This window comes from Falco rusticolus, chromosome 16, assembly GCF_015220075.1.
Source record: "Falco rusticolus isolate bFalRus1 chromosome 16, bFalRus1.pri, whole genome shotgun sequence".
Taxonomy (NCBI): domain Eukaryota; kingdom Metazoa; phylum Chordata; class Aves; order Falconiformes; family Falconidae; genus Falco; species Falco rusticolus.
The window spans coordinates 7,420,548-7,448,538 of NC_051202.1; the positions used below are offsets into that span (position 1 = coordinate 7,420,548).

Genomic DNA, 27,991 nt, shown 5'->3' on the forward strand with positions numbered 1-27,991 from the left:
GCCCACGGGGAGAATAACAGGGTAGCAGAGGCGGTTCTTCGAGAGGCCTCATGCCAACAGGCATTTTGGAAAATGGGATTTTCTTACTGGCTCGGTAGGGGAGAGAACAAAAGGATCTCCACTGCTAAAGCAAGTGGTGGGAACCCCTTTGCTCCAGGCACAAGCCCAGACAGGTCCCGGTCAGTGGGATGCACCTAAGGAGGCAAAGCTCCACGCTGGCTGAAGGGGACCCAGCAAAATCACCTAATGGATTTATTCTTCCAATTTCCCTCAGCTCTTCCAAGCTTTGGATATAAGCAAGGAGAGCAAGTTAAGGCTCAGATTATAAAAGTGATGGATCTACAGAAAAAGGAGGGGTTTGAAGGGTTGAAATTTACTGCAAAGCCTGGCCCAGAAATGACCCTCTTTCTCCTCCTCTGGATTTTTTCCGTCTTGTGCAGAAAAATGCAGCTGGTCAGCTTGACAAGTGGAAACTGTAGCTTTGTCATTAATGTGCAATGCTGAAACAATGATGTATGGCTGGCGATAGATCATGTTGGGTTTCCGGAGAGCAGGGAAGATGAAGGCATGAGACTAATTCATGATGCATGAACGCATTGATCTTCCTGGCTCTGAAAATACAATGTAATGAACCCCCGCTAACAGATCATTTTTATGCCACTGCACTTCACTAATATCTAATGATTTCACCTTGCTCTGAGATAAAATATAATTGTATGGGAGTTCCAGCTTTGTTCTTTAATACTCATGTAGAGTTAACGAATTATGTTTTCCTCTGTAGCTGTCGGCAAGTTGAGACAAGCTTACAAAAGCCCCACAATTATTAGGCCGAGATGCACGTTGAAAACGCCGCGTGTGTGCGTGCACGCGCATGTGTGTATGTGTGTAGTTACGTCTGCCGGGGACATAATGACTCGACGCATGGAGCTGGTGCATGTGTGCTGCTGGGACTGAAGCGGGTGATGAAGGACTCTGTCAGAATGCTGAGGAGCAGGTGGCCGTGCCCGGGGATTTCTGGATCTTGTCTGTCCAGCCGGCACCGGGGGAACAGCAGTAACTTTGCGATGGAGGTTACCTGCAAATGCTGTCGATCGCAGCGTTCCAGCTGGTGACTTGGAAGCACAGCAAGCCTTCTGCTATTTCCAAAGTCCGCGGTCCTGCTGAAGATCCAGTTTGCCCTTGCAAAGCCCCAGCTGGGCCATGTTTCTTCCCCAACCAGACAAAGCTTTTTGCTTAAGAAAATAAGTTTGGGGCCCTTTTGATAACACTCTCCCGAGCTCTTTGTACTTTACCCCAACGAAGTTGTGCATTGCGATTTTTCCTGCTGGTTGTTTGTCCGTAAACGAATGGCGTCTGCCTTCCAAGCCTGCTCTGGTGCCCGCAGTCTGTGGCCGTTTCTGATGATAAATGAGAAGGATGCTTCTCTGTGAAAAGTAGGGCAGGCAGAAAGGAGAGGACAGGTAAGGTAACCACTGTGAGGCTTGATGGAGTTGTGTGGTTCTGGTTGGAGGGGGCTGCTAAAACCCGTGTGCATCTCTGGATCAGCAACGGGGTCACTTCTGGCCGCTCCAGTCCCGGGCTGTCAAAACCTTGCCAGCAGCGCGACAGCCCGGGGCCAGCTGTGTCTCCCTCCGACCGGCAGCGTTTGTCTTGGCATCTTATCTGCAGTCACCTGTCTCCTCTTGTTTTGTTTAGTGACGGGAAGCTCTTTTGGGGGCCAGCAAGTGGCAAACTCCTGTTTGTTGCGTGGTGTCTGCTGCAGCTGGGGTCCTGGCCCCTGACTGTGGCTTTTAAGTGCTATTGCAGTGCGAAAAATGAGCAGGAGCTAGCAAATGTGAGTTGAAGGTGAAGATGTTTGTGGATTCTTCAAAGGCAAGCCTTACTGTTACAAAAGAAGTCAATGAAAATCTAACCACTCTTGACAGTGAAAGCTGAAGTAATGCTGTACCTAATTTGAAATTCCCTCTAGGCTAAGTAAGACTTCTCCTTTCATGTGCAATGTTTGTATTCCTTCTGGGAGACCTTTCCTCTGTACCGTGCTTGGTTACATGCGGTGTTGACAGATGATTAAGACATGAAGTCTCTTAAATCAGAGGAACAGCTAAAGTTTTGCATTGTGTGCTCAGGTGCTTACCCACAACATTTTAATTGTCTCAGCCTGACTTTGAGGTTCAGGACTTGCTGCCTCTTGCAGCTTGAGGTGTCCTTAGCAAAGGAGATGCTGAAGGGAATAACAAACCAGAGTTGTGCGAGCAAGACACCGGAGGGGAAACCAGTCCTTTGCTGGTAGCAGTATGTTTACGGTGGATGATCTTACTGGATTTTCTGGTGTCTTTAGAAGTTGTCTTATGAAGTTTGCTTTGTGGAGACAAGGAGCAGAAGCTTCTACGAGACTCCGCTCCCTGTGCCTGCCAAGCAGACCTTGCAAGGTGACTCGCGAAAACCGTCATCAGTGCCTCTGCATCTTCTGCATGTTTCCAAAACCCACGGTTAAACAGCATTGCAATGGTGGGCTGCCACCCTGAGCCTGGTCACCCGGGTCCTCACTGGTTCGGGGGAATTCAGGTGGGATGGACGACACCCGCCAGGCATCTTGTGGCAGGGAATATATGGCCTTTGATGAGATCAAAAGGGTTTGTGGATTTTTTTCCCCCCCAGCACCCTGTATAAAGCAAGCAAACAAACGAAAAGCCGCAAGTAATTTGCCACAGTGCGTCTGGAGCTTTGCCAGCCACCTCCCAGCAGATGCTAAAAGCGAGACCTACCTCTGACCATGCTGGGATGGTGGGTCAGCCTTACTGGGCTCCACCATGGACCAGAGAGCTCGAGCATCACGAGCAGACCGAGCGAAACACACGGCAGCAGCGCTCTGTCAGCCCCAGAGCCGTCTCCTTACGGCAGGGCTGTAGGTTCCCCTGGGACGTATTTTGATGGCTTCCTTCCTCCCCCTGCCCGTGATCTCCATGTCTTGACTTTTCCAGGCACTTTTCTCCTATAAGAATATTAAACACATTTAAAAAACACTTAAATGCTAATGTGAAACCTGAAAAGAGGATGTCAAATGCAAGAGGCGCTCTGAAGACATGATGTCTCTGTAGAAGGGTTTGACCCCAGTAATCTAATTTGCTTTACATTTAAAATGATACTTCATTCTCTTATTATAAGGCTCTGTGTCATTGGCTCATAAAGATTACAATTTCTTGTCTTCCAATTGTAATAAATCCAATTCAAGCACCCTCTTGATTTGAAATTTGTCACAACAACATGCAGAGGGCACAGTTCCTGAGTTTTATGGCGTGGGTGCATTAGAGACTCATCTGCAGGAAAGATGATGCAAGACTATAAAATGACTTGTCCCTCTTCTTTCTCAATTAGATCTGTGTTTAAAAAAAATAATAAATAAAACCCACCTAAATTATAGCTTATTCCTCATTATCCAGTACTAAAAAGGTTATACCGGCAGGGGAGCCAGACTGGCTAGATTTTTCGTGCTTTATCCTTACGCTAGGGAATAATCTGGTTTCTTTAAAACCATCTGAAAATATTTCATCTTGTTTCAGCAGACTGGGGAGCTTAACCTTTCTGGTTATACTTATTGGAGATGATAGAAAACCGATCGGTGTTTTGTGCATACATCTTATCAGGCACTAAATAATATAGTTGTAGCGGCTGATGTGCATAGCCGCTCCGTGCCAAGACATGAGCCTGTTGGCTGGGCTGGGGCATCGTAACGGGCAGGCAGAAGCTGGCTCTTGGGTCAAAATAAGGTTTGTATTTGTACGGCAGGCGCACGAGGTGCTGTGGAGGCTGCTGGCTTTGCCGGCTGCCACGCTGAGCATGGAGCAATTTTTTTGGTCTGTGTCCATGGTGCGTTTTCAGCAATAGCAGTGTGCTTGGTGTCCTCTGGGAAGGAGAAGCTGGTCTTGGTGCCTTGCTGACACTGCTGCCCAAGGCAGGGGAGGGCGTACCAGCGGGCTTGCTTTTGTCCCATCAATGTATAACCATGTGCCGCTTTGGGGTGGGCTCTAAACGCCAGGACCTGAAGCGTTCAGACCCAGGAGGACTCCAGGCCTTGACGTGGCTGCTGCCCAGCCGATAACTGCAGCTGTCCTACAGCTTGAGCCAGAAGTGCCGCTGCCCCGCGCTGGGCAAAGCTGCGGTGGGGGTGCTTGGATGAAGCATCTTTTGCCCCTTGGCTCGAGCACCAGCTTCCACGTGGAACTGGAGCCAGCTCCGTCAGAGGTGGCATGCTGCAAAATCCTGGTGCGTTTCTGGGTTGGTCCCGCTTGCTCGTGGCAAGAAACAGAAGCAGGGCTGGGTGGTGATGGTGATGCGTCAGCCATTAGTGGTATGGAAATGCTTTTTTCTTTCTTTCTTTTTTTTTTTTTTACAGTCTTGAATAAATACATGCAAGAGACTTTGCTCAGAAAGAACTTTTATACTTTTAGTGTCTGTTGTTCCTTAGGGGTTTTTTGGGGGGAGTTTTTTGTTGGTTTTTTTTTTTTTTTTTTTTACAAAGGTTTTAGCCGAGCAAAAAATCCCATCTGTATGGCTTTTTTATTAAAAGATAAAAAGCTGGAGTTCATAGGAGTTAGCATTAAGTCACAGTCCACAGCTATCTAAGGTATTCACTGGCTGGGGACTCTCTCTGTTTATTTCAAATACCCCTTTATCATTTTGTTGAAAGAGCGGTGTTCTCTGTAAAGCTCTGCCAATTGAAAAAAGAATCAGATAATGAAGACTGATGCTGCACTGATGACAGCCCTTCAGATCCTCAATAGGATTTCTCCAAAATCAAAAGACTTTTTTGTTTTATTGTCACACTTGTGGCTTAAAATAATTAAATTTAATCTTTCAGCTTTAGAAACAAAAATGAAAATTCAAAACCAGCCCCTCCACATGCAGGAAAAAGACAAAGCAAATGCAAATATCCAGTGGGTGTTGGTGAAAAATTTGTAAATTATAAATGAAAATATTGTATTTACAGTGGGTGCCCAGCATATGTGCTTTACAAAGAGTACATTATCGCTCTCAGCAAGCGTGACTGGTCTTTGTGTGTGCCTGCAGTGTTTGTCCCGAGGGAATTGAAGTCAACATACTATACGCTCGTATGACTGTTGCTTCCTTTTATTAATTTGGCACCGGTGTTTTTTGGAATCATTTTGAAACGTGCCATCTTTTCAGTACAAATCCAAAATGCCTGGACACGTCCATAGGCCAACACCTCCGGGATGCACGTGCTGTCAGTTCATCCTGTGCTTGCGCACATGCCGCACGGGAGCTGCAGTTCCCTCATAGGAGCGAGGGCAGGGTCCCCGGGCTGGCAGCACGCTGCCTCTGCGGCCGCGCGAGCTGCGGCACTTGCTTCGCCGTGCTCGGGAATTGGGAGTTCAAAGCAGCCCCTGCCCAAAATGTGTCAGTACCCCTGAGGGCCATGTGCACCGGTGCTCGGGCGAGCTCAGCACATCAGCAAATGCTTGCAACTCAACTTTGCCATCCACACAGCGACAGCAGGCAGGTACCTGCCCCAGGGTGGCTGGGGATGGAGGGTGCTGGCCATTCAGTAGCACGTGCGGCTCTGTGATAGAGCAAACTGTGAAAGGCCTTGGAGTTTTGCTGTGTTTGGTTACGGGCTTATCAGGGTCATGGTGCATGGTGCGGCTGGGAAATGCGTGGCTGTATGTCCCTGGGAGTGCTCGGTGCGCACCAAACGCGTATTTTGTGGGCAGTTTGGTGCCTGGTGCTTCATGTGTCCCTGCATGGAGCGAGGGCTGGGATAGTCCTCAGATCAGCTGCCTTGCATGTTGCACATCACCCAAAATACACAATGAGAACTGGGTTGCTGTGCTCAGGCTCCGGTCCGAGTGGGGTGTGGACACTGGCCGTGCAGAGCTCCCAGCCCTGATGGAGCTGGACAACAAAACGTTTCCTCTTTCCTTGGTGGCAGTGGTGAGCGGCAGTTCTGCACGGGGCTTTGGCGTCCGTCTTACACCTTTTTAAAATTTTGAAACCAATTTGTTGTTCATCACAGTGGGAAGCAGATAAATAAAATATATTGGGAGCTATTTGTACTGTAACTAAAGTCCTAAATTTATAGAGTGAGAGCGTAGCAAATGGCAACTTTGTCACAGTACATGAAAGACTGGAAATTAGGCTTTGCATTTTTACCTGGTCTTTAAAGAGGCTGCACCAGGTCCCCCAGGCTGGGGACAGGTAAGAGGAGATGCTCAGCGGCTCTGCTGGGGAGCCCAGCTGGCTGAGGGGAACGTGACCCACCCGGGACGCGCTAAAATGTCTTTTAGGCAAGCTGTTAAATCTGAAATGCTATAACTTGATTATTCCTCTTCCAGATTCCTTTTGACAAACTCCTCCATTTTCAAAGAGTTACACAGGATTTAGCCCCATGCTGGCTTTAATGTGAATTGTGTGGCTAAAATTGCATGCAGTTCTTTGAAAATTTCAGAGCAGGCGCTTTTCCTGAGATCGACAACTGTTTTATTTCTCTTGACAGAATATGTGGAGCGAACAAACACTGCCATTCGTGGAGGAATCTTTTTGGTCTCAGTCTCTGTAGCACCTTTAATCTGAGACTCAAAGAGCTGCGCAAGAATGGCAAGTCCCACAGTACCTGCAGAAGTTAAATGCTTTCCGTGTTGTTCTTTTCTAGAGGGGAAAACTTGGACTTCTTGAGGATCTTTTTCCCTCTTTAGCTTCATGGAGGGAACAAATGGCAAAGGGACTCAGTGACAAGCCTTTGGGCTAGTGAGTGATCACGGTTCCCTTTGTCCATCGGTGTGACACTAAGAAAAGGTAATTGATCGTTGGTTTTGCAAACCCTTCTGAAAACAGCTTCCACCATAACCTCTGCTGCTAGGGCTACAATTCATGTCGTTACTTAGGGTGAGCTGCCAGTCGGATGATGCCATATCCGCCAAGGCCATTCCCAAGGGTGGCAATGGTGGGGCTAGCACTGGTTGGCTGCGGGACTGGCTCAATCTCTGGCCCGATGCATCAGCAGCACCCGCTACACATCCACACATCCACGGCTTGTGTCTGCTACCCAGTGCCGCTCAAGGCAGATAAGAATGCCCCATCCAAACGCCAGAGTTACAGGAAGGCGGAGTACAAATTGGCTTTACTGATCGTCTTGTGCCTTTCCCTGTAAGCACCTTTAAGACTGTGGGGCTCGGCTCCGTCTCTGGAAGTATACCACAGGTTGGAGTTCTCATTTCTGAGCTCGTTTCTGCCCCCGATTTAAAAGCTGAACTAACAAACAATTGATTATTAGTTTTAAAATGGAAATCTGATCTTTGCGATGCATTCGATTGTGGCCGGCAAGGAGCAGGAGTGACACATCTGAAGGATCTTCTCAAGTGGCACAGGCGAGGCTCCCGGGGGAGGTTCCTTGCCACTTGTAAGCCCTCTCAAAGCTGGTGAGAAAACGTGGTTTTTCACATGGTGTGCCTCTAAGTCTGCAGCTCGGCCCTTGGACGGGCTGGCTCGCAGCGTGCCCTGGTGTTTCGGCTCATGCCCCCAGCAGCACCGGGGCCCAAGCACAGGGTCCGGCACAGGCTCCTCTCTTCCTCCTGGCACCAGGTGCCGGAGAGGCGCCTGCAGGTCGTGGTAGCCCCCAGGTTTTCAAGGGCCATAGCCTGCCTCGAGCCTCGCCTCTGGAGCGGGCACGGAGCAGTTTTGCTGCCAGCTTCCCTTGAGAGACAGGTCAGGGTGAGTCTTGGGAATGAGTGGCTGCTTGTCAGTGGGACGTGTCGCTTGGGGTGCAACCTTGTCATGTAATGCCTGCGATTATATCAGCTGTATGTGTGGGTGAGGTCAGCCTCCATCAGCCCTTTCTGCCGCCAGCCCCTCGTTCCGACCACCACTCCCCTATTAGCTGCTGTCCCCAGCTGCCCGTGACTTGATTTAATACAGCTTTCAATCACTGCCAATGGGGCTCGTGCTTCAATATCATAACTGCTAAACACACTGTGACAAATAATCTGAGGCTAAGCTTCCAGGACAGAGGAAATCATTTTCCTCTTGAAATTAAAGTTGATGCATAATGGAACGCAGTAAGATGTTTCCAGCAGGAACATAGCCAGTTTCAGTACATCTCAAGTCCCTTTTTGTCTGCCGAACGAGACGCAGGAGGTTAGGGAAGTCATTTCCTAGAGTTCAGGATTTGCAATTTGCATTCTATGATCTCCCGGTCATTTAGCAGCAGATAATTTGTCATGGTTTGTTTTAGCTGTTGTGATATTGATATTTATTATGCAAATTGTATTTCAGCTACTTATTGTTCCGCACCCTATGAATACTTAAATTATTATAAACCTTTTTAGTTAATACGGGTTGCTTTTCAATTTGATGTTTGAGCCGCGGTGGGTCATAATGCACGATATTGTACAAAAGGGTCTAAACCGTGTAATTAAACCCAGGCAAACAGGGTAGCCGGGCGCCTAATGACACGGAGGCAGATGGAGCCGCCGCTCAGCCGTGCCCACGTCCTCCCGGAGAGGAGGGAACTGGGCATCCCGGGCAAAGACAAGCACGTTCTTAGGAACTGGGGGATACACCTGGCTCTGTTATGGAACGACGGTGGTGGTGGTGGCGGTGGCCCAAAGACCCTGCGGCCGCGGCACTGGTTGAGCAGGAAGGAGTCATCCGGCGCATCTGCGGGGCAGAAAGGTTTGCTTTGGGACCCGAGCTGAGCTGAGGGAGCAACGCTGGGTGCTCTCTTGTGATCCAGCGCTGTGAAACCTGCCTGGTTTTGCAATCTGGTGAGTGAAAGCCCTTCCCAAGCCCACAATGTGACTCAGCGCTTGCCCTGAGCGGTTTTAACTCCAGGCTCGGCAGAAGGCAGGGTGATAAAGTTAAACTGACAACTCACCTGCCTCAGGTTAACTTGGAATAACCTAATTAATAAAGTTAGAAATGTTTGCCATCCTTTGCGTTCACTCTGCTAGTGCTTGTGCTGGCCTGTGGTATTCCTGAGATCTGGGGGAGGGGCAGGATCGGGCCCGTTCCCAGGTGAGTGAAACCGAGTCACGATTCATTAAGGCGGGCGTAGCAGGTGGGGGGAGCGGTTGCGGTTTACTTGTTAATTTACTCAATTTAAACCCTGTCAAAACGGTTGCACGGATGAAAAACCTGCCGAGAAAGGTTGATTTTTGCCGGGCTGCGGTTAATGAGCTGCCGGTGCCCCCACCGCGGGGGGGTCGCCGGGCTCCGTGCGCTCTCCCCGCGCCCCCGCAGCCGGGAAGGCTCAACACCGCCTCCAGCGGCCCGGGGGGCGGGGGGTCCGGGGTGCTGGAGGGGGGACCCCGAGGGAGGATGCTGGGGGGGGGGGGGGAGGGCGGGAGGGAGGATGGTGGAGGGACCCCGAGGGAGGATGCTGGGGGGGGGGGGGTGCAGGATGGTGGAGGGACCCTGGGAGGGAGGATGCGGGGGGGCTGGCGCGGGATAAGGCTCCGGGCGGTTGATGCGCGCAGCCCCTCCGCCTGTCGCCTAGTCGCCAGGAGTCGCGATAGGTGGCCGCGGGTTAGAGCAGCTATATGAAACGTACGGTTTTCGGGGTGCGGGAGCGGAGTGTTCACGTCTTTTTTTTTTCTAGGGTTTTTTTGTTTAATTTACTTATTGTTCTAGCCTGCCTTTCTGTGAGTCGGAGCGCTGCCACGGGGCCCCGCGCCTGCCGAACGCCGCCTCCCCGCTGACCCTCCATCCCCCTCGCTCCGCCGCGGCGGGGCCCGGCTGGGTGGGCCCGGGGGTGGGAGCCAGCCCCCCGCAGCGCCGCGCCCCTACGCCCCGCGCCGCGCCCGGCACTTTGCCCCCGGCCCCTGGCGCTGGGCGTGGCCTGGCGGAGGCTCCGCCCCCCCGGCGCAGTGACGTGCGCGCATCTCATTAGCGGCGCGCGCGGCGGCGAGGTGCCGGCGCGGCGGGCAGAGCGAAGCAGGTGCTGGAGATGGCGGGTCGCGCCCAGCCCAGCGGCCCCGCGGCGTGCGGCGGCGCCCCGGGCCTCCTCCCGCTCCTCCTGCTGCTGCTTTCCGCCGCCGCCATCATCCCCAGAGGTAGGACGCGGCTGGCCCTGGGCTGCCCCGCCCGCGGGGGGGCGCCGGCAGGGTGCGTGTGCGTGTGTGTGTGTGTGTGTGTGTGTGTGTGTGTCTGGGGGGGGGGAGGACCGCCGCCGGGGGTTGTTTCGGGGGGGGGAGCGCCGCGTAGGGGGGGCGCTGGGGCGCCCGGGTGACCCCCCTTCCCACACATACCCCGGAGCGTCGCGGTGTGTTGGCCCCTGCAGCGTCGGCGGGAAGGGCCCCCCCGTGCGGGGACCCCCGGCGCGGGCTCAGCCACGCGTGTCGGGGCGGCGCGGGCAGCCGGTTGCCATGGAAGCAGCTTCTCCCCGCTGCCCGCGGGCTCATCAAGCGGCCTCCCAATTAAAAAGTAATTGCCGCGCGCGCCCCCCCCGGTGCTCGACGGGGGGAGGGGGCGCCGCGCCGCCACCGCCGCCCGCGGGAGCGGGGACCTGTTGCGATGCCGGTGCGAGTTGCGGGCGCGTTTCGCTCCCCTCGTCCCGCCCCGGGGACCCGGCCGGTAGCGCCGAGCTCGGTGACCCCCGGGGGGGCTTGCAGGCGACCGCCCCGCCGGGGCTCGCCGCCGGGGGGGCTCCCCGTGCCGGCGGTGCCCCCCTGGCCCAGCCCGCGGTGGCCGGCGGCCTCCCCGGCGCGGCAGCCGCTGCACCGCTCCTGCACTGAGCCGAGTAGCCGCAGGAGGGACTTGCACTTGTGCCTGATGGCTGTGATAAAATATTCCTCCTTAATGCCACTTTATATTTACAGTGTGTCACTGGAGAGGCACAAGGCTTCCTTTGGGGCTCGCGCCGGAGCAGCGGCATTGTCTGCCCGGGACGTTTCGGGAGGAACAAGGGGCCCATTGAGCCGCGGTTGGATTTAACTGGTGGGGAAAGGGGGGCGAGGGGCGCAGGCGGCTCGGCTGAACAAAGAGCTTTATTCACGGGCGTGTTGTACATGCTGCCCCCGGTCTCCCCCAGTGGCCTCGCTGGTAGGATGGGGAGGAAAAGCCGGTGCTTTTCGGCTCCGTTCACCGAGGTACCAGCATCCTCCCGACGGGGCCGGGGGCTTCTGCCCCATTTTCCACGGTGGAAGCGGTTCCGTTTCTCGAGCGTGCGTGCGCCCTGTTCCCCGAGACCCGAAGGGTGGCTCTGTTCTCCGAATTCGGCCGTTCTGCAGCCCGTGCGTCCGCCGAGGGCAGCCGGGATCGATGGAAACAAGCCGTCGGTGTCGGCTCTTTTCACTGCAAGACGGGGAAACACTCGCGTCGCTTCAGCACGACTCGGCTGCGCCTAGCAGCAGACGCCCAGATGTTTATGTAGTTGATGCATCGTCGTCGTCCTCCTCCTCCTCTTAGCTTTTCAGATGTTTTTTTCACAAGGTGCTTTTTGTGGCATGTACGCTTGGTTGGGCTCGATGCGGAGCTAATTGCCCGCTGGTTTGACCTGGAGACCCTCTCGCGGAGACGCCCGCGTTAAAAACACGAGCCTGGTTGCAGGACAGCCGCGGCGGCTCTTTGTTTTGCTGTCTGGCTCTCGATACCTCACTGGGGTTTTGAATCCTGTTTTTTAAGAGCAGTTTTTAACTCGAGGCTGGTATGATCCTCCCATAGGGTAAGCCTCTTAATCGCTGCCCAGCAAACGGGCACAACGATGTGATGTAGAATAGTGAAGCAGCTGAAGAGAAACAAAAGCAGGGCTGGATGTGGAATTGAAATGGCTGTGCCTGACCTATATGGTTGGGGTTTTCCAGCGGTGAAAGGCACTGTGCAACGTGAATTGAGGTTGCGATGCTGCTAGTAGAAGAGAAGTGCTTTGCCATTTTGGTGCTCTGTCATGAGTCGCAGGATTGAATCTGAGACCTCCTGCTTTAACGCCTTTTAGGCGTAATTTCTTTAAGGCCGAAGAACTCCAATCTTTTTTTTTTTTTCTTCGTTTGTTTTTCCTTTTTTCACCCCCCACCCTGTTTCCCCCTACCTTCCGAAAGCTATCGATTTGTTAGCTTCCATAGACTTGGAAGAGAACACGACTGTGGTGGCAGTAACGTCTGGTGCTGATTGCAGAGTGCTGCCATCACGCCTCCTGCGCCAGTTGCTACCTGAGGCTCGGCGGTGCGAGTGCCGTGTCACCACCATGATGGCATCCTGTCATCCGGAGCGTGTCCCGATGGCTTTGCTGCCTGTGTTAAGCAGGGGCAGTTGGAACGGGGAAGGGCAACACTCGGACTTGGTTTAAATTAAGCTGGTAACTCGAGATGAATCTGTGCGTTTCCGTGGCGCCTTTCTGCCTGCTCTCAATGCTGTACAGCCAACTAAACTTCATAACGCCCCTGTGCAGTAGGGAGAGAGTCGAGGAATGATTTTGGCTTGTACGGAGAGGCAGTCAGCGCTGGGGTGGAACACAGCATCTGTGATGGTGCAGAGCAACGTTGCACGGCAGTTTAGCAACAATAACTTTTCAGCTGAAGCTGTGGGAAGCGTTTTGAGGCAGCGTCAGCACGGAGCAGCAACCTGGCCGTGGCACAAAGGTGCAATGTGCCGGACAAGAGGCGGTCACAGCAGTATCTGCCGACAGCAAACGAGCCCTGTACGTGGCAGGCCAGAGGAGGACCCTGGTGAAGGCAGCGAGCGCTCCCACCGAGGCAGCGTTAAGCCGGGCTCCTTTGTAAATATGGAGTGAGTTTCTAAGGAGCCTTTGTACGCAAGCAAGGCGCGTCCGCTGATCTGCAGCAGCTTTGCTCGGGCTTGGCTGAGCTCTGGTGCTGAAAAACCATGGTTGCGTTCTGCATGCGATGCAAACGCTGCAGGAAGGTTGCAAGGAAGGGGCTGGTAAATAAAGTAATCCATCTGGGTTGCAGCTTGGGCTCATTTGTCTTGCATGTAGGCAGTTGAGCGCAGGTTTATAAGCATGACAATCTGGCTTGGAAACCGCTGCCAAGGAGGCTCCTGAGGATGGGAAGACGAGGGAAGGGCTCAGCTCCACGCGTGTCCTGCGTGGAGGAGGGGGCAGCTGTCTGCTCCCTTGGCTGTATGAGTGCCGTCCGTGTTCCCGGGCTGATAGGACGCTCATCGGCTTGGGTGGCCGCGGCTGTTGTCGGCCTCGTGAAGGCGGCTGTGCGGGCAGGAGGCCAGTGAAGAGTTACGCTCCTCCAGGGACCCTCAGGCCTTATCAGCAGCTGCTTTGCTGATGCTGCCTTGCTGTTGTCTTTGTCTTCCGCTGTCTTTCCTGGGTGTCTTCGTAACCAAACAGCTCTGACTCGGTAAGCCCCGGTGGCTTGGCATGCCCACCTCTGCCAGTGCCAGAACCGGAGACACGCTCATTCGGTGGGGCAATGGCACGCAGTGGTCTCTGCCCCATCGCTGGGCTGAAAATGGGTCAGCTCCTTAACCCTGTGTCTGCCCGAGGCCATCTGGAATAAAAGGCTTGCTTCAGCCTGGATATGCCCTCTGTTTAAATGGACCGTGCACATGCTCCTAAGAATGTATTTGCTCAAACAAAAAACACTTTCTGATATTGCATGCAGGCAGGTTTTTCTGGATGTTTTCTGTTTGATGCATGTTTTTCTAGGGACTGTTGTCATACTTTTAAAAGGGGTTTGGACAACCTCTACCTCTTCTGCGTTTTGGTAGCACCTGGCAGTGCTCCTGTCTTGAAGGCAGGGGCTCCCTGTATCCCAGAAGTTAGGCTGCCTTCGGTGGTTCGGGGATTTTAGCAGACCCCAGAGGCCACGAGTGTAGCGCAGGCGGCGAGTCTGCAGCGTTTGCTGTAGCTGGAACCTGGCCAGTAAGTAAATACTTTATGCAGTGGTTTAAGAGCACAAGCAAAGCTGGATGTGCAATCTGTATCTTTTCTGAGAAACTGGATGCTGCGGGAGGGGTGGGAATAAATTTGTGTTTGTTTCTCTGGGGAATACTGTGCGCTGTTCTCTGGTGGTGCAAACCCACCAGCGCTAAATAAAGAGACTCTGTTTGGAAACGTGTAATGAAGGAGAAGACCCTGGGTGGAATGTTGTAATTATGAGTGGTATGTACTTGTTTAAGTTTCATAAATCAGTTGCTTTCTTGGGGTTTTAATTGCATGCTGCAGCTAGTAGCTGCTGTTGTGGTTAATGGGGAGCTCCACCACAGAACGCTTTGAAGGTTGTCCAGCGTGGGCTTGGGTGCTTTGGTGCGCTTGGCTTCAAGGGGAGTGTGCTGGTGAAAAAGGGTATTTTTTGCATGTGTGGCAGGCGTTTTTTGAAGGAAAATACCATGAGGCTTCAATAAAAACTTGGGTAATTGGAACACGGGGGAGCTTGTCGGCTGGGGCACACATCAGTGGTGCGTGGTGGCTGGCCCACAGTGCTCTGAGATGACCTGGCATTTGTGGCTGAGCCATGGGCTGATTTTAGATGCTCCAGCTTTTTAATTTGCAAGTGGAGAAAGAGCCCCAGCTGCAAGTAGCGTGGGCGCAGGCTGACTGCTCTGGAGACCCTTGTCTGCATCTGACTAGTGTCCGCCTGGTTTCTCTTGGCCTTTCTTGCCATCTTTTCCGCTTCCTAGTGTGCTTGTTGCCTGTTGAACTTGCTGATTTTCCTGCTCTGTTGCACATCAGGCTCTCTCCTTAAGTCCCTGTGTGGCGCTGAGCTAGGTGTGGGGAGCCCCACAAGCTGCTGTACAGGACCCCTGACAACCCGACTTTCAGGTCTGTCCTGTTCACCCGTTCCAATGTATTCTGGCGAGCGACAGAAATACCCGGGGAGCAGCGACGGTTCTTGTAGTTGGTGCTGAACTCCCACCACATGCTCGCCTGCTGCGTGTGGTCGGTGGCTTGCTTGTTGTGTTTGAAATGCTTGACTAGATTGCCTGCACACCCAGTTATTTTAAGTTGCCAGTGTCCCTTTGTAGGGTTGGGACAGCGTGCTATTTATACCCTATGGTGTGGTTTTAATTGATTGTGTTCTAATGTGGTTTAAAAACTTGAGCACTAAAAACATTCTGACCTTACTGAATTCTCAAAGTGAATCTATTGGAAGACTTGAGACCCTATTAAGATGCCAGTGTGAAGGATCAAAGTGATACTTAAGCACATTGCTTTACTCAGAACTATAAAACTTTTGTAGGCTGCAGCTGAACTGAAAAATCTCTTCAGTTTTGTTTTTGGTTTTTGGGGTTTTTTGGGTGTGTTTTCTGTCACTGGAAATGCTGGCAGCTTCTTGGTGTTGTCCGTTTGCCGACAGTTGCACATGTAGGTGCTGCATTCTGGCAGGTTCACAATGGGTTTTCTTTCTGAAGTAGCACTGCCTGTTATTTATTTATTTTTTCTTTTTAATGGGTCCTGCCTGAGCAACGAAGGCTGTCTTGTCCCCCCCCCTCTCTTTCTCAGTGGCAGCATCAGTCAGGTCTGAGTGTTGAAAAAAGAAGAGGTTTTTCGCAGTGTGCAGTGGTGAGCGCTTTTTAAAACCCAGGTGTGTGTTTGGCAGTGAGAAATAGTTGCATTAGAAACTCAGTGTCTCCGCCAAGGCCAGCTGTGAAGTTTGCCCTCAGCAGTTACGTTGCTGGCTGGATTCTTCAGTGGGACGGCAGAACTGTGGTCCTTGTGTTGCCTCTTGTGGAGCTCTTGGCTGAGCGGTGGTCTCTGCCTGCGGAGCGGAGGGGGGGGGGGGGAATGCACGTGTTGCTGTCAGAGCCAGGGCTGCCCCCCGGGCCGGCATTGCTCCTCAAGGTGCACTTGGGCTTGGCGAGCCTGGGATGTACAAACCCTGGGTTCAGGTTACGGCTGCCAGTGGGCCTCTGATCTTGTTGTGTCCTTTTTTAGCAGTGTTAGTCAGTGGGTGAATCTGATTTATAGTCTCTTCAAAGGTCTGCTTCCAGAACGGAAATGTCACTGTGTTCCCCAAGCCATCGGCAGGTCCCTCAAGTCGGCCTTCTCCAGGGTGGGCTCTGGCAGCTGTGGTCTTCCATGCACAAAGCTGCACTCGAGTGCCAGTCTAGAACGTGATGGCTCTTGTGAGCCTGGACCCAAGATACCTCAAAACCTGATGCGGCAGCGCACCTTTTTGCTAGTGCAGTGATGCTATTTATAGGCATGAACTTTTCATGGACAGCATGAGGCCAAATTGGGGCTTGGCAAGCTGTGGCAAGAGGTCTGTGGGCACCATCACCGATGGCTGGATGGGGCCCCCTGGTACTGCCAGCCTGCACAACGTCTCCACCTGGGAGGTGGGTACATCCCAGACCCCTCTGCCGCTTTATTCCAGCGCTTAGCAGTGCAAATCCCTTCTCCCAAGTCTGACAGGGAAGAAGGAAATACAGAGCAGCGAAGCAATGTTCCCCTCCCTCTCCTGCTCCCCCTGTGCAGTAATAGAAATAGGAGTCTGAGTCTGCAGCATCAAAAGAGAGATCAGAGTAATCGGATCAAGCATGAGAAACTGCTTGTTGCCGCTTTTCTGTTTTTAAATGAGGCTGCCTGGCAGCTTCCCTCGCAGAACACTTTAAATATTAGTGATGTTAAGCTTTGGAGCTAGAGTTGCAGTAAAGTAGGGCTCTGCCAAAATTGGGCTAGAAAGCAAACTTTCTTTGTACAGCCTGAGCGAGCCTCTGGGCTAATATACAAAAATAAAGGCGTCCCATACCCTCCTGGCCCTTATTTTGTGGCTGAGAAGAGGGATGTTTGTCCCTAACTAAATGCAGGGTGTGCGCTCCCACTTCATGCCTTGTATTGCAGTCGCCCTTCGCTGAGATGCGGTCCATGTGCTGGTGTACCTGTGACCTTGAGAAAGCACGGTGACTTTCCTGCAAGCCATTCCCCCTGCTGCTGCCCTGGTGCGGCACAGGGTAGCTTTGGGGCAACAGCTGCCCTCTGTCCATTGGAAGGCGTTGGAATCTGGCTGGGTCAGACATGGTGGGGAAAGCTGCTGGGTCTGGTTTGTGGTCAACTGCAAAGGCTTGTTCTCCTTACGCTGGCTGGAGGCACATGGATGTCCAGCCCGGTCCTTAGTGTTTGTGGTGCTCCATAGCAGCAGAACACTCGCTTACCCGTGCGGTTGCAAAGCTGCAGCGCCTTTGGTTACACAGTTGTGTTTGCTCAGGCATTTTGCATGGATTAGCTCAATTGGTCGAGGTCCGCAGAAGAGCGGCGGGTATTGTTTTCTGTGCTTTCCTAAAGCAGAACGCGATGCTGAGCTCCTTGCTGGACGTTGCGGATAAGATGGCTTGCTTTCAGGAGCGCTGCTCGAAAAGATGCTAATCGGGTCTTTTACAACACCGCTTCAGGTAAGGGGTTTTGTTACGCCACAGATAATCCATTGGTGCGGTGAGGTTGGTGCTGGACAAACCCAAGTCACTTAAGCGTACATGACAAAGACAGAAACGCTGTGTCGCTCCATGGAGTTAGGTTATGAAGTTGGCCAGCTAATTCTAATTGGTTTCGTTGTAATGAAGACCCGAAATAGTTGCATTCGGAGGACTGTTGCTATAGCTTGGGTTGCATTCACGTTCTAAGCTATTTGGCTTGGAAACATGATTTGCGCTGGCTGTTTGTGCTCCCGTTACTTGCCTCATTGATACCTTTATTCACGTCAGCCAGCGTGGATGTAGGTTATGGCATTAGCAGCTCAGTGGAAGCGAGGAAGCTCCTAAGGGGGGTGCCTCTCCTGCTTTCCCTGGTCTGCACAAAGCGAAGTGCTCAGTGTAGCTGACTTGAGGACAGGCACTGCCATGCGCTGCACGAGCTCCTCATAACAAAGTGTGCTGCGTTGCTTTAGGTATCAGCAGCTCTTTAGAAGCGTTCTTGCCTCGGTTGCGTTTCCTGACTTACTCGGGGGAAGGCTGATGGGTAACTCGGTAACGTTGCTCGGTGCCGGCATCCTGAGCGACCCCGGTCTTCGTTATTGTTTCCTGATGATGGTCTGGCTGGGCTTCATGGCCTGAGGTGGAAAGCTGGTGGACAAACACCAAAGCCCTGAATGCTTGTCCTCACATGAGCATCGGCTTTCTCAAATGGAGCTTCTGGAGGATGGTTTGGGTTCGTTAGGGCTGCTCGGAGAAAGCCTGCTTTTTCAGGATGGGTACAGCAGGAATGAAACAAAGCGAAATCCCTGCTTGCCATGCGAAGCGCTTTCATGATGCTGGGGAGAATGTAAGTTGGCTTGACAGCAACTCCAGCTCTCCAGGCAGATTAATTTTTTTGCCACCCTTGTTTTTTACCATGCTGTGCAGTCTCCGGAGAAACCACACACGGTTCCCTGGCGCATACCGGCCGATGAGGCCTCAAATTAAATTGATGTGCAGGAGCATTTGATTTGCAGTTGAGCAGGGGGTGTTGTTTGCTGTAGCAAGGCTCCCTGCCGAGCCAGGTGGTGTTTCGTGGTTGCTTTGTGAACCGTCATCGCTGCTCCTGGGTGAAGGAGGGGCAGACAGCTGGGTCCCTGCCCGGAGCAGGGGGCTGTGGCAGGCAGCCTGCCATCCCCGTCCCTGTCAGACGTGCACAGTGACGTGTGGTAGGCATCAGACAGGACCCATTTCACCTGCTCCTGCTTCCTGTCCCTAGCTACTGTTGGAACATGGGTGCAGAAGGTTCCTCTCGGTGTGTAGGAACCGAGTGTGATTTCTCCGTTCTCACGTCACTTCTCACGTCTGACCTTCATTTTCTGCCAGTTTACCAACTGCTTGAAACGAGGGCTTGTGCTGCGTCATTAGGAGAGTGTTTCTGTCGGGTCACAACACACGACTGCGTTTGCTGTCGTTAAGGACCATTCTTCCCCCTCCTTGCCCAGCTTCTGGTCTGGAAGCAGCTCCGAGGGAGGCATTGCTTCTTAACCTAGCAGGCAGAGCTATTGGAAGTGAGTCCTGCGTGGAGGTTTTGGAGCTCTGTCCACATCAACGGTTTCTTGTTCGATTTAAAGGTCTTATACGCTCAATCATTCCATATAATCTTCAACAGAACGTACACGTTTAATCAACCTCCCTGAATCCATAACTGCCAGGTATTGCTGCTTCAGCATGTGAAGTGCGGTTGCGTCGTTTCTCGGTAAGAGCAAAGATTAAAGTGGGATAGCTAGGAGATTAACACTGTTCCCCTCGGACATCTTCAGGGAAAAAGGGAGAAACTTGTTGACAAGAAATAAAGAAAACACTTGGAGGCAAATCATTTATTGCTATATAGGAATATATAGAGCCTTGTAAACAGAGCCTTTATAGCAAACCCAATGATGTAGCTCTTAAATCACTCTGGGAGAATTTCAGATGCACGATTATAGGATGACTTGCTCCTCCGGGCTCTCTTTGGTAAATTGGATCTCAGATTTTGAAGTATGTTAACACAACGTGATGTATGAAGAATGCAGCTCTGGAAGGTGCGCACAATATGTCACATAAAGCTCTTTTTTCTTTCTTTTTTTTTTTTTTTTTTTTTTGTGGTGGTGGTGGGTTGTATTTTTTTAATTTGTGTTGAGGTCTGATAGGTCTACTGATCTCATTCCTGTTTGAGATGGGGGAGGCTGTCTTTAAGTGAGAGCTCCCCTAAATGTGATTTCAGCGCTGCCTATGGAACGAATTTTTTTTTTTTTTCTTATTAAATTCCTTGCAAGGAATATCTTGTGGGCTATCTGTTGTATTAAGAAGCCACCATTTCTTCTCCTTCTCACCCCTCAGAAATCTCACTTCTTTGGGTTTATGTATGAGGCTGCCCAGGCAGGAGAAGAGACTGAAGGCAGCTGCCCATGGGTGGTGGGGATGGGAACCTGGTGTTTTTATCTGGAATTAACCTGGAATTACCTCCTGGAATTAACCCTCAGGGACGGCACGGCCATGTGCAGTGAGGTGGTGTCGGTAGGACAGCGTTGCGCATCCAGAGGGTAGGACATCGGGAGCAGTTCAAAGAAGCCTGTGGTATGTGCAAATAATGGGCCTTAAACTGGAGTGTTATCTTCTGGGTGTTGCTACACCGTGTAGATTTTCAGTAGGAAATGTCACAGCGGTGGTAGCTGCCCCTTTGAACGGTCTGTGACGTGGCTCTGCCTCGGTTTCCCATGATGGCCAGGGCTGCTCAGAGGGGGCTGCCAGGGAGGAGGGGGGCTGGCAGGGCTGGGGTCTGTGATGTCGTGGGCTAAACAAGTACGTATTCCTCCCGTCGTCCTCTCCCCGTTGTTATGTACAAATCCCATCCTAAAGTAGGGAGCAGCTTGAATTATCCTGCAGTAAATAAATAAGGATTACTAAGCTATTTTAAGCCTGGTCATCTGCCTGCCTTGCTGGGGAGAGCCTAGCGGGCTGGTCCATCGAGTGGGTATTCTCCCCGGGTCGGGATGAAAGGATTTTGCGCCAGGATTAACGGAGATGTTGGCGGGTGTGCACAGACGAGGGGATGTTGGTGAAAAATGGTGTGGATTGCTCCCCGCTTCTCCTGGATTTCACTGCCCAAAGAACAAACCTCGCGCTGCAAACTGTCGCTGAATCCACTGGGGAAACCTTCGGGGGCGCAGCTCTTCTTTGCTTTAAATAAAATGTCTTTGTAGCAGTCGAAGAAGCTGGGGTCTGTTAGAGATGCAATCCAAAACAATGTGAAAGTTTTAATAACTTGGTATTTTTGTTGTGCCAAAAAATCAGCTTACTTACAGAATAACTTTTCCTTGCTCAGCTGATTTATAAACATCTAGGAAATCATTTGCCTAAACCTCCATAGAAGTTTGGATGTAGCAGCTAAAGAGTAATTTTTGTCAGTTTAATAAGCATAATAAAATGGTAAGTCCTGGTGGAGGAGTGGGGAGAAGAACACCCCTGAAATTGTATCTTTTTGTTTTAAATGGGTTCCTAGGATTTAGAAGGAATTGGAAGGCAGGTAGAGGGAAGAACTCTGGGCTGGTATTGAAGCAACTTGTCCCTGTTTTTGTGGAAAACATAGGGGTCCTGTGGAAGAGACGCTGGGCTCTGAGGAAGCGTTGGGTGGGAATTGCAGCTTGTGTGGGGCTGGTTGGGGTAGCCCTGGGCGCTTCCTTGGGCTCAGTGGCCAGGGCACAGCGAGCTGTCCCCGTTTCTTCTTGCCCTCAGCAGTTTTGGAGTGCTGTCAGTATGAGTTTCTCACCCTATGTGATTTTTGTATGTTTAGTCTCCTCTTGGAGTGGCTTTTTTCAGCCTTCATTTGTCCGGATTATCAGCATGCAGAGGAGAGCTGACTTGTATTTACATGATTTAGTTGTAAATATGGTAAGTGTTGATAGATATTGTTGTCATAAGTGCTTACAGCTACTGGACTGATTACTGAATTTCTTATGTGAAAATCTGTACAAGCTATGCGTACTAGCAGCTTCCCAAGGGAAGTGCGTGAAATGAGCTTGTGCTTTCCGTGTAGAAATCAAACCCTAGATGTGGCTGGAGCGGGTGAATTTATTGGGGAAGCGATGTCGAGTATTGTCTGGCAACAGCTGAGGTTCCCAGGCTGTAACAAAGGAAAAACAAAAGGTTCTTGGGTTTTTTTTTGGTTTGGTTTTGGGTTGTTCTTTTGGGTTGCTTTTGGTTTTTTGTTTTGTTTTTTTTTTTTTTGGTGGGAACAGATGCCATTATGTGGAATAGCTATTGGGTGATGATGCGCACAGGAGACATCTGCAGGGTTGTGGACAGGGGGCTTGGGATGAATGATGTTAATTGTTGCACTGGGGTTGAAGGAACAAATGCGTTATTTGCTGGTAGTTTCTTTTTAACTGACTAATATGCTCTGCTTGAACTACAGTTTTTAACAGTATTACTTCCAGAATGCTTTGCATACCTACCTAGATCCCTTGCATTTGCAAACGGATATTTCTGGGAAATGTCTCTCCAGATGCAAAAAGCCTGGATTTAGCAAAATCCTCTCTAGGGGGTGTGGATTGCAGAGGGCTCTCTGCAGCCTTAAGTCATGTCTTCACATTGCTGAAAATCTTTGTTTCTTGTGCGTTTGACCAACGGGAATGAAAATTTGGGAGGTGTAATTTAGGGTGGTAATGGTTATTTTGTTAAAAAACATGCAGGGAGGGAGGAGCAGGTCATGTTGTGTGTGGAGAGAATGTAGTGGTGTGACTGGTTTGCACAGCTGGGGACCCCCTTCCCAAGCTTGCTGGTGCTGGGAGCAGGGCCTGGATTCCAGGCGGGGATGTGCCTGGCGTGGGTTTGCATTGCCAGGGGATGGAAACCCTGGACCTCAGGGCAGTGACTTGCACTTTGCAGGCTCCTGAGCAGTTTGCAGTCTGTAAGCTGCCTCATGGCGATGGCTGGAGGTGCCGTTGGTCTGGTAGCTGCTCATAATGTGCTCGATGCTGAATTTAGAGCATAGCTAAAAATCTCTCCCTGCCCCGGTGTGCTTTTCTCTGTAATACTAACGCTTAAGTCTTGTGTATCTCGCTACAGCTTAGGCCGTGTGAAGAAAACCTGGGAGCTGCATCCCAGTTCTCACGGCACTGTTTTTTCTTAACAGCACTGTACGTGTGAAGTGAGAAGCAGCGCTTCCGTGCCCACTGCTCGGTGGATGCATTTTTCAGTTTAGAGCTGTTTCCTTGGGAGTACAGACAAGTTGGAAGGAATATCTTTTCCCTCCCAGGCAAAACCTGTCCCTTTGGTCCGAGATGGAGGGGCTTGTCTGGATCCGTAGCGGAGTTTGGCAGTTGGTTTGCCTTTCAGCCCCTCGATTCAGGACTGTCTTGCCTTAAGGGTGGGGGTGTGGGGGGGAAACAACAAAAAAAGTTCTTCACTTGTGGGGTCAGGAGAAAAGGGAAAATAGGAGTCCTGAGTACTTAGTATGGGCAGTGTAAGCTTTGCAGAGTCACACATCCAGATGGATTACATGAGGAACTTGACATCTTGTTTAAAAACAAATCATTCATTATGTAGCAATGAATAATCAAGCATTACAGTTTCATCTCTGGAGGTTCCTTTTTTGGTTGGAATTTTGATAGTTCAGTAATTAAAAGCTGAAAGCTATTACGCTGTCTACATGTTGATCAATTGGTAATTAAAAAGTTGATGATAGATACGATATTTCATGGGACTGGTTTGTTACGATCAGATTTCCTTAGTGTGTTTTGAAAATTGTCATTTAACTTGGCACTTAAGCATTTTTCAATATTCATGGACTATTTTACTTGAATTTTATAAATGCTTTTAAATTGTCATTATTTGCATACAGTAATTTAGAATCAAAAAATGTTTTGGTTTTGAAAAGACCTTTAAGATCAGAGTCTAACTGTTAACCCAGCACGGCCAAGCCCACCACTAACCTGTAGTGCTAAGTGCCACATCTACACATCTGTTAAATGCCTCCAGGGATGGTGACACCATCACTTCCCTCAGCGGCCTGGTCCAGTGCTTGGCAGCCCTTTCAGTGAAGAAATTTTTCAGGACCTGGCACTGAGCCTTGTTGAGCCTCGTACAGTTGGCCTTGGGCCACTGATCCAGCCTGCCCAGCTCCCTCTGCAGAGCCTTCCTGCTCTCAAGTGGACCAACAGTTCCACCCAACTTGGTGTCATCTGCAAACTTACTGAGGGTGCACTCCATCTCCTCAGCCAGACCACAACAGCCTCCCACCGCGATACCTGCTTTGTTGGACTCTGCCCCGTTTCTTACCATAAATGCTCAACCCGGTTATTACCATCATTAAGCTGTAGACAATCAATTCCCTCCCTGACATACCGAGCTACCCTGCTGCCTCTCCTTCCTTGTTTTTCCCTCCTGAAGAATTTACTGCCATCCATCCCACCAGTCATCCCACCGTGTTTCCGTGATGGTGACTGTGCTGTAGTTTTCCTGCTGCGTGGTGGCAGCCAGCTCCCCCTGCACGTTGCCCATGCTGTGTGCGTTGCTGCAGATGCCCTTCAGTTGGGCTATTGCTCCCACCACTTTTTCCTACGTGACCGTTCTCGGGCGCTTCTGTGGTTTCTAACACATCAATAACCCTTGTGTCTTTGCTGCCCCATGGATCTCGATCCCGTACCTCCACCGAGGTGACAGGCCAAAGGACCTCGCTCCCTCAAACAATGGTGTGCCACCCTGGGGCTTCTCTCCAGCGAGCCTGGTTTTATCCCTTTCTCCCTTCAAATCTGGCTTAAAGCTCTTTTGATGAGCCCTGTGAACTCCTACACAAAGATCCCTTTCCCCCTTTGAGGCAGGTGGACCCCCTCTGTTGCCAGCAGGGCTGCTGTCATTTAGATCAACCCGTGATCCAAAACCGCAAAGTTCTGCCAGGGTTGCCAGGCATGGAGCCAGATGTTGATCTGCTGGCTCCTCCTGTTCCTTCCCTCATCGTTCCCTGTGGCTGGAGGGATAGAGGAAAAGGCAACTTGTGCTCCTGATCCCTGAACCAGTTGTCCCAAGGCCCTTGAAGTTGTTCTTGATTGCCCTCAGACCTCTCGTTGCAACTTCATCACTGCTGACCTGAAAAATGACCTGAAAAATGAATATTGGATGGATGAATGAATGGATGGAGGGCCGTACCGGGGTGGGAAGCTTTCTCCTCGCATCATGAACCCGGGCCCCAGGGAGGCAGCAGGCTTCCCGAAGACGTGGGTCTAGTTGGCATATCGGGCTTTCTGTTCCCATCAGAAGGGAGTCTTCTATGGAGGTTCTTTGGTTGGTTTGTTTTGGGTTTGTTTTTTTTTTTTTTTTCCCCCTGTATGGAAGTGGTTTTGTGGCAGGGCTCCTGGCAGGTCTCTCTGCTCCCCGGAGGTTCCCTGGTTTGGGAACCCCCCATCCACCGCGCCGGAGCTCTGGGCTGCCCTTCGTGCCACCACTGGAGCCACTCACCACGGTGGCTGAGCGCTAGTTTTGGTTATATCGCGTTTAAATCTCCTGCTGTTGCTCCTGGGCTCGACTGGGATTGTAGGACTTTAATATGATCCAAAAGGCTGGTTTTCTCCCCATCAACTGTAGCGTGTTTCAAGCCTGTGTCCATGCCCCGCCTCTGGTTACTACATAATTCTTGCGCTGTTGCAGCATTAATTTGCTGTGGCACATTGCTGTGGCTGGCTTAATCAACCTGAATCTAAGGCAAATAGCAAAGCGTTCTTGAGCTATGACCCTTGCTGCAAGATTCATTCCTTGTAGGAGTCATTCAGCTTTCCTGCCAGCTTCTTAGTCTGCACCTGATGGCAGAATGCTAATTGGGACAGAAGGGACTTGGGCTTTGGGCTGCTGTGTTGGCTGCACCGCCTGCATCCCCCTGAGCCCTCCGGCCGGGCACGGTTTGGGTTGTGGCACCAGCATCATGACTCAAGGACGGCCCCGATGCCGTGTTGTCTTCAGGGTGGTCCTGTCAAACGCATGGGTGAGATTCTGGAGGGATTCAGGGATATTAAGTGGAAGAATATCAAAGGACAGCGTAATTTAAATCTGAGAGTTTTGTCAAATTGATTAGTAAGGGGGCAAATGATACTGATAAGGAACTTGGCTAAAAAGTAGAGCGCTGCGGCGCAGCGTCCGGCAGCGGTGGTGGTGTAGGACAGCCTGCCCTGCCGTAGCAGCTCCTGCTTTTTGAGCTTTTGGCTTCTCTGGTCGATGAATATCTGAAAAGCCTATGGGTCTGCAGAGCCCCCTTGCAGCCAAGGGAAGGTTGAAGCTAAGTTTGATAATACAATCAGGGGTAAAGCAGTCCAAAATGAGGGAAAACTGTGTTGGTAATGGCCTCTGTGATGGAAGATTCATTGCTTCAGGAGTCTAATCTGAGACCAAAATGAAGCCCAGAGCTGACACTCTTCAGAGCATAATGTAAGATTTACTGCTCTGCCACACTCCAGAGATTAAAAAAAAACAAACAGCCACCCTCCAACCCACCCTTCCTTTGCTGCTGAACTTAGGGAAAACCAGTGTTGGTTTCTTGGGGTTTTTTTTGTGTCTAGTGAGTAAAAAAGCAATATGGTTTTGCCATGTTTTCGCAAAGTGTGCAGGGTCCTCCTTTTTCTTCTGCTTGTGGCCCTGCTGCTGGCAGGGAGCTGGTGGGGTTGGGCTGTCTGGGGGTGGTCCTGCCAACGGAGGTGGGTGATGCTGTGGCAGGGGATCAGTCTTCACCCTGCTGACTCTGCGGGCTGTACCAGCATTGGATGAGCTTGCCTGGAGGCTGCGGCTGGGTGGCTTTTGCTGGGTTAGAAATGCTTCTCGAGCAGGGGTGGGCGGGTGCGGGGCTGGCGACGTGCCCTACCTGAGCTGCAGCCCTGGCACCGGCTTGCTGCGTTTGGCTTGGAGGTAGAGAGCCGTTCCATATCCCTGCCAACCTGATCTAGTGGAAAATACCTTTCCATCACTTAATCTGTCAGTCTCAAATAAGCCTAGAATGGCAGGCAAGGCTTCCCTACCTGGATGCCTGTGAAGATGCTCGATTCGGGTTGTGAGCCTCTCCACCATGCTGTGTTCTCAGCACTGGGTTGCTTCTGGGGAGCCAGAAAGGGAAAGCCCAGGTGCTGGATCCCACAGAAGGGAGAACCCCTTCCCAGCTCTGTCCTCTGACCATCAGGATGTCCTTCTGTGGTCCAGGGCAGAACGCTCTGCGTCCTCCTGGTGGTGTAAAAGCCTGTAATTGCTTCACCTGCTCCGCTGGGATACGGACAGCATTTGATATGACCGATTCCTGCAGGAGGTGAAGACGTGACATCGGTATTGACACTAACACCTTAGACACGTTCTGGAAAGCCCTAGGTTTAAAAAGCACTCTGTCCTTAGACACTTGTTGCTTGGTGACAGCTGGTTCCAGTAATTTGTTTTTATAGGGCAGTTTGTAGTAAATGAATGACACGTTGAATATTTTACTGAGATTTTTAGATTATCTAAAGAATACTTTCTGGTTTACTAATTGGTAGATAATGCCAAATACATTGATGTTGACATGAGCAAATGGATTTAAAATGATTTTGAAGTGAGCCTCATTAAAAGATGCTCTAATTCAGTCAACAGGAAATGTCAACTAATGTGGCCGTGCGCGCGCTCTTGGACCAGATTGTGGCAGCGCTGGAGTTTTTATGGGCCTGTGTTAGTTACAGGCAAATACACCACTGCGTGCGGCTCCTGGTAAGTCTCGTTAAATTCTGGATGGCTGATTCTACGAGCTGCGTTTGTTAGAATCATGGAAGCTGAGAAATTAGTGATTTTACAGAGTTCCATTTGGGGAAGCCTCTTTTCATCAGCCTTTTTCTGAAAAATGCCAGAGAGAAATAAAAGCATTTGTAACTGGAGGTGATTGGAAGGTGTGCTCAGGTTGACGTGATGCCCAGTTGAGTTTTCTGAAGTTCTGGAGGGAGGCAGCGATTTCGGAAGGTTTTCTGATTCTGTGAGCTGTGTCTCTGGGGGGTGGCTGGCTGCAGCTGTGTGGAGCGGCCCTGGCTGAGCTGGGGATGAAGCTCCCTGTTGCAGCCCGAGTTGCTGCCGAAACGGTGTGTGCCGCCCTGCGTGTGCAACGTTGATCCGTAGGAGTCAGAAAAGAAAGTAGAAATCCTGTGCGAGGGCCAGCGAGAGTATTTATTTTTGCCGCGATGTGCCGGGCTTTTGTTGGGAAAGGTGATCGGATCGAGTAGATTCTAATGAGCAGTGACAGTCCGAAAGCATTCCGGTTTTAATCCTGAGGAAGGAGGTGGATTTGGATGTCTCCTCAGGTTTGTAATAAATCACTGTAGCGCCTGGTGCTCCAGGTCCCATTTGTTGCGGATAGGGGGAGATTTTTGTACTCGCCCAGATTAGGATCTGCCTTTTTTGGGCCTTCCATCAATAAAATTAATTTTTCCTTTTCTCTGTGAATCTCTGAGGGATGTTGCTTCGCTGTCGTGCGAGTAGTGTCTGAAGTTTTGAATTCATAAAACTGGATTTACTTAAATCTCTTGTTTTCATTTCCTCAAGACAAATGGGGGAATTAGTGCATGTGCAGCTCTGGCCCAGCGTTAACCCTTTTCTCTTTCAGGGAAAATGAGCTTCTCCGAGGCTTAAGAAATGAAGGAGAGAATGCTTT

At 51.1% G+C, this 27,991-nt stretch overlaps 1 protein-coding gene across 11 annotated transcripts in view; it reads left to right on the plus strand.

Moving 5' to 3' along the window:
- The first annotated feature begins 9,904 nt into the window (after positions 1-9,904).
- The window catches only part of CADM1 (cell adhesion molecule 1), a 172,043-nt gene continuing 153,956 nt past the window's right edge, over positions 9,905-27,991 (plus strand). For 5 of the 11 annotated variants that reach the window (XM_037409621.1, XM_037409622.1, XM_037409625.1 and 2 more), the window contains exon 1: positions 9,907-10,064. In XM_037409621.1, the coding sequence (XP_037265518.1) occupies positions 9,959-10,064 (106 nt within the window). In that variant the 5' untranslated portion in view covers positions 9,907-9,958. Of the gene's footprint in view, positions 10,065-27,991 lie in introns of all 11 variants that reach the window. The other 6 variants (XM_037409618.1, XM_037409616.1, XM_037409619.1 and 3 more) reach the window with 2 other exon arrangements.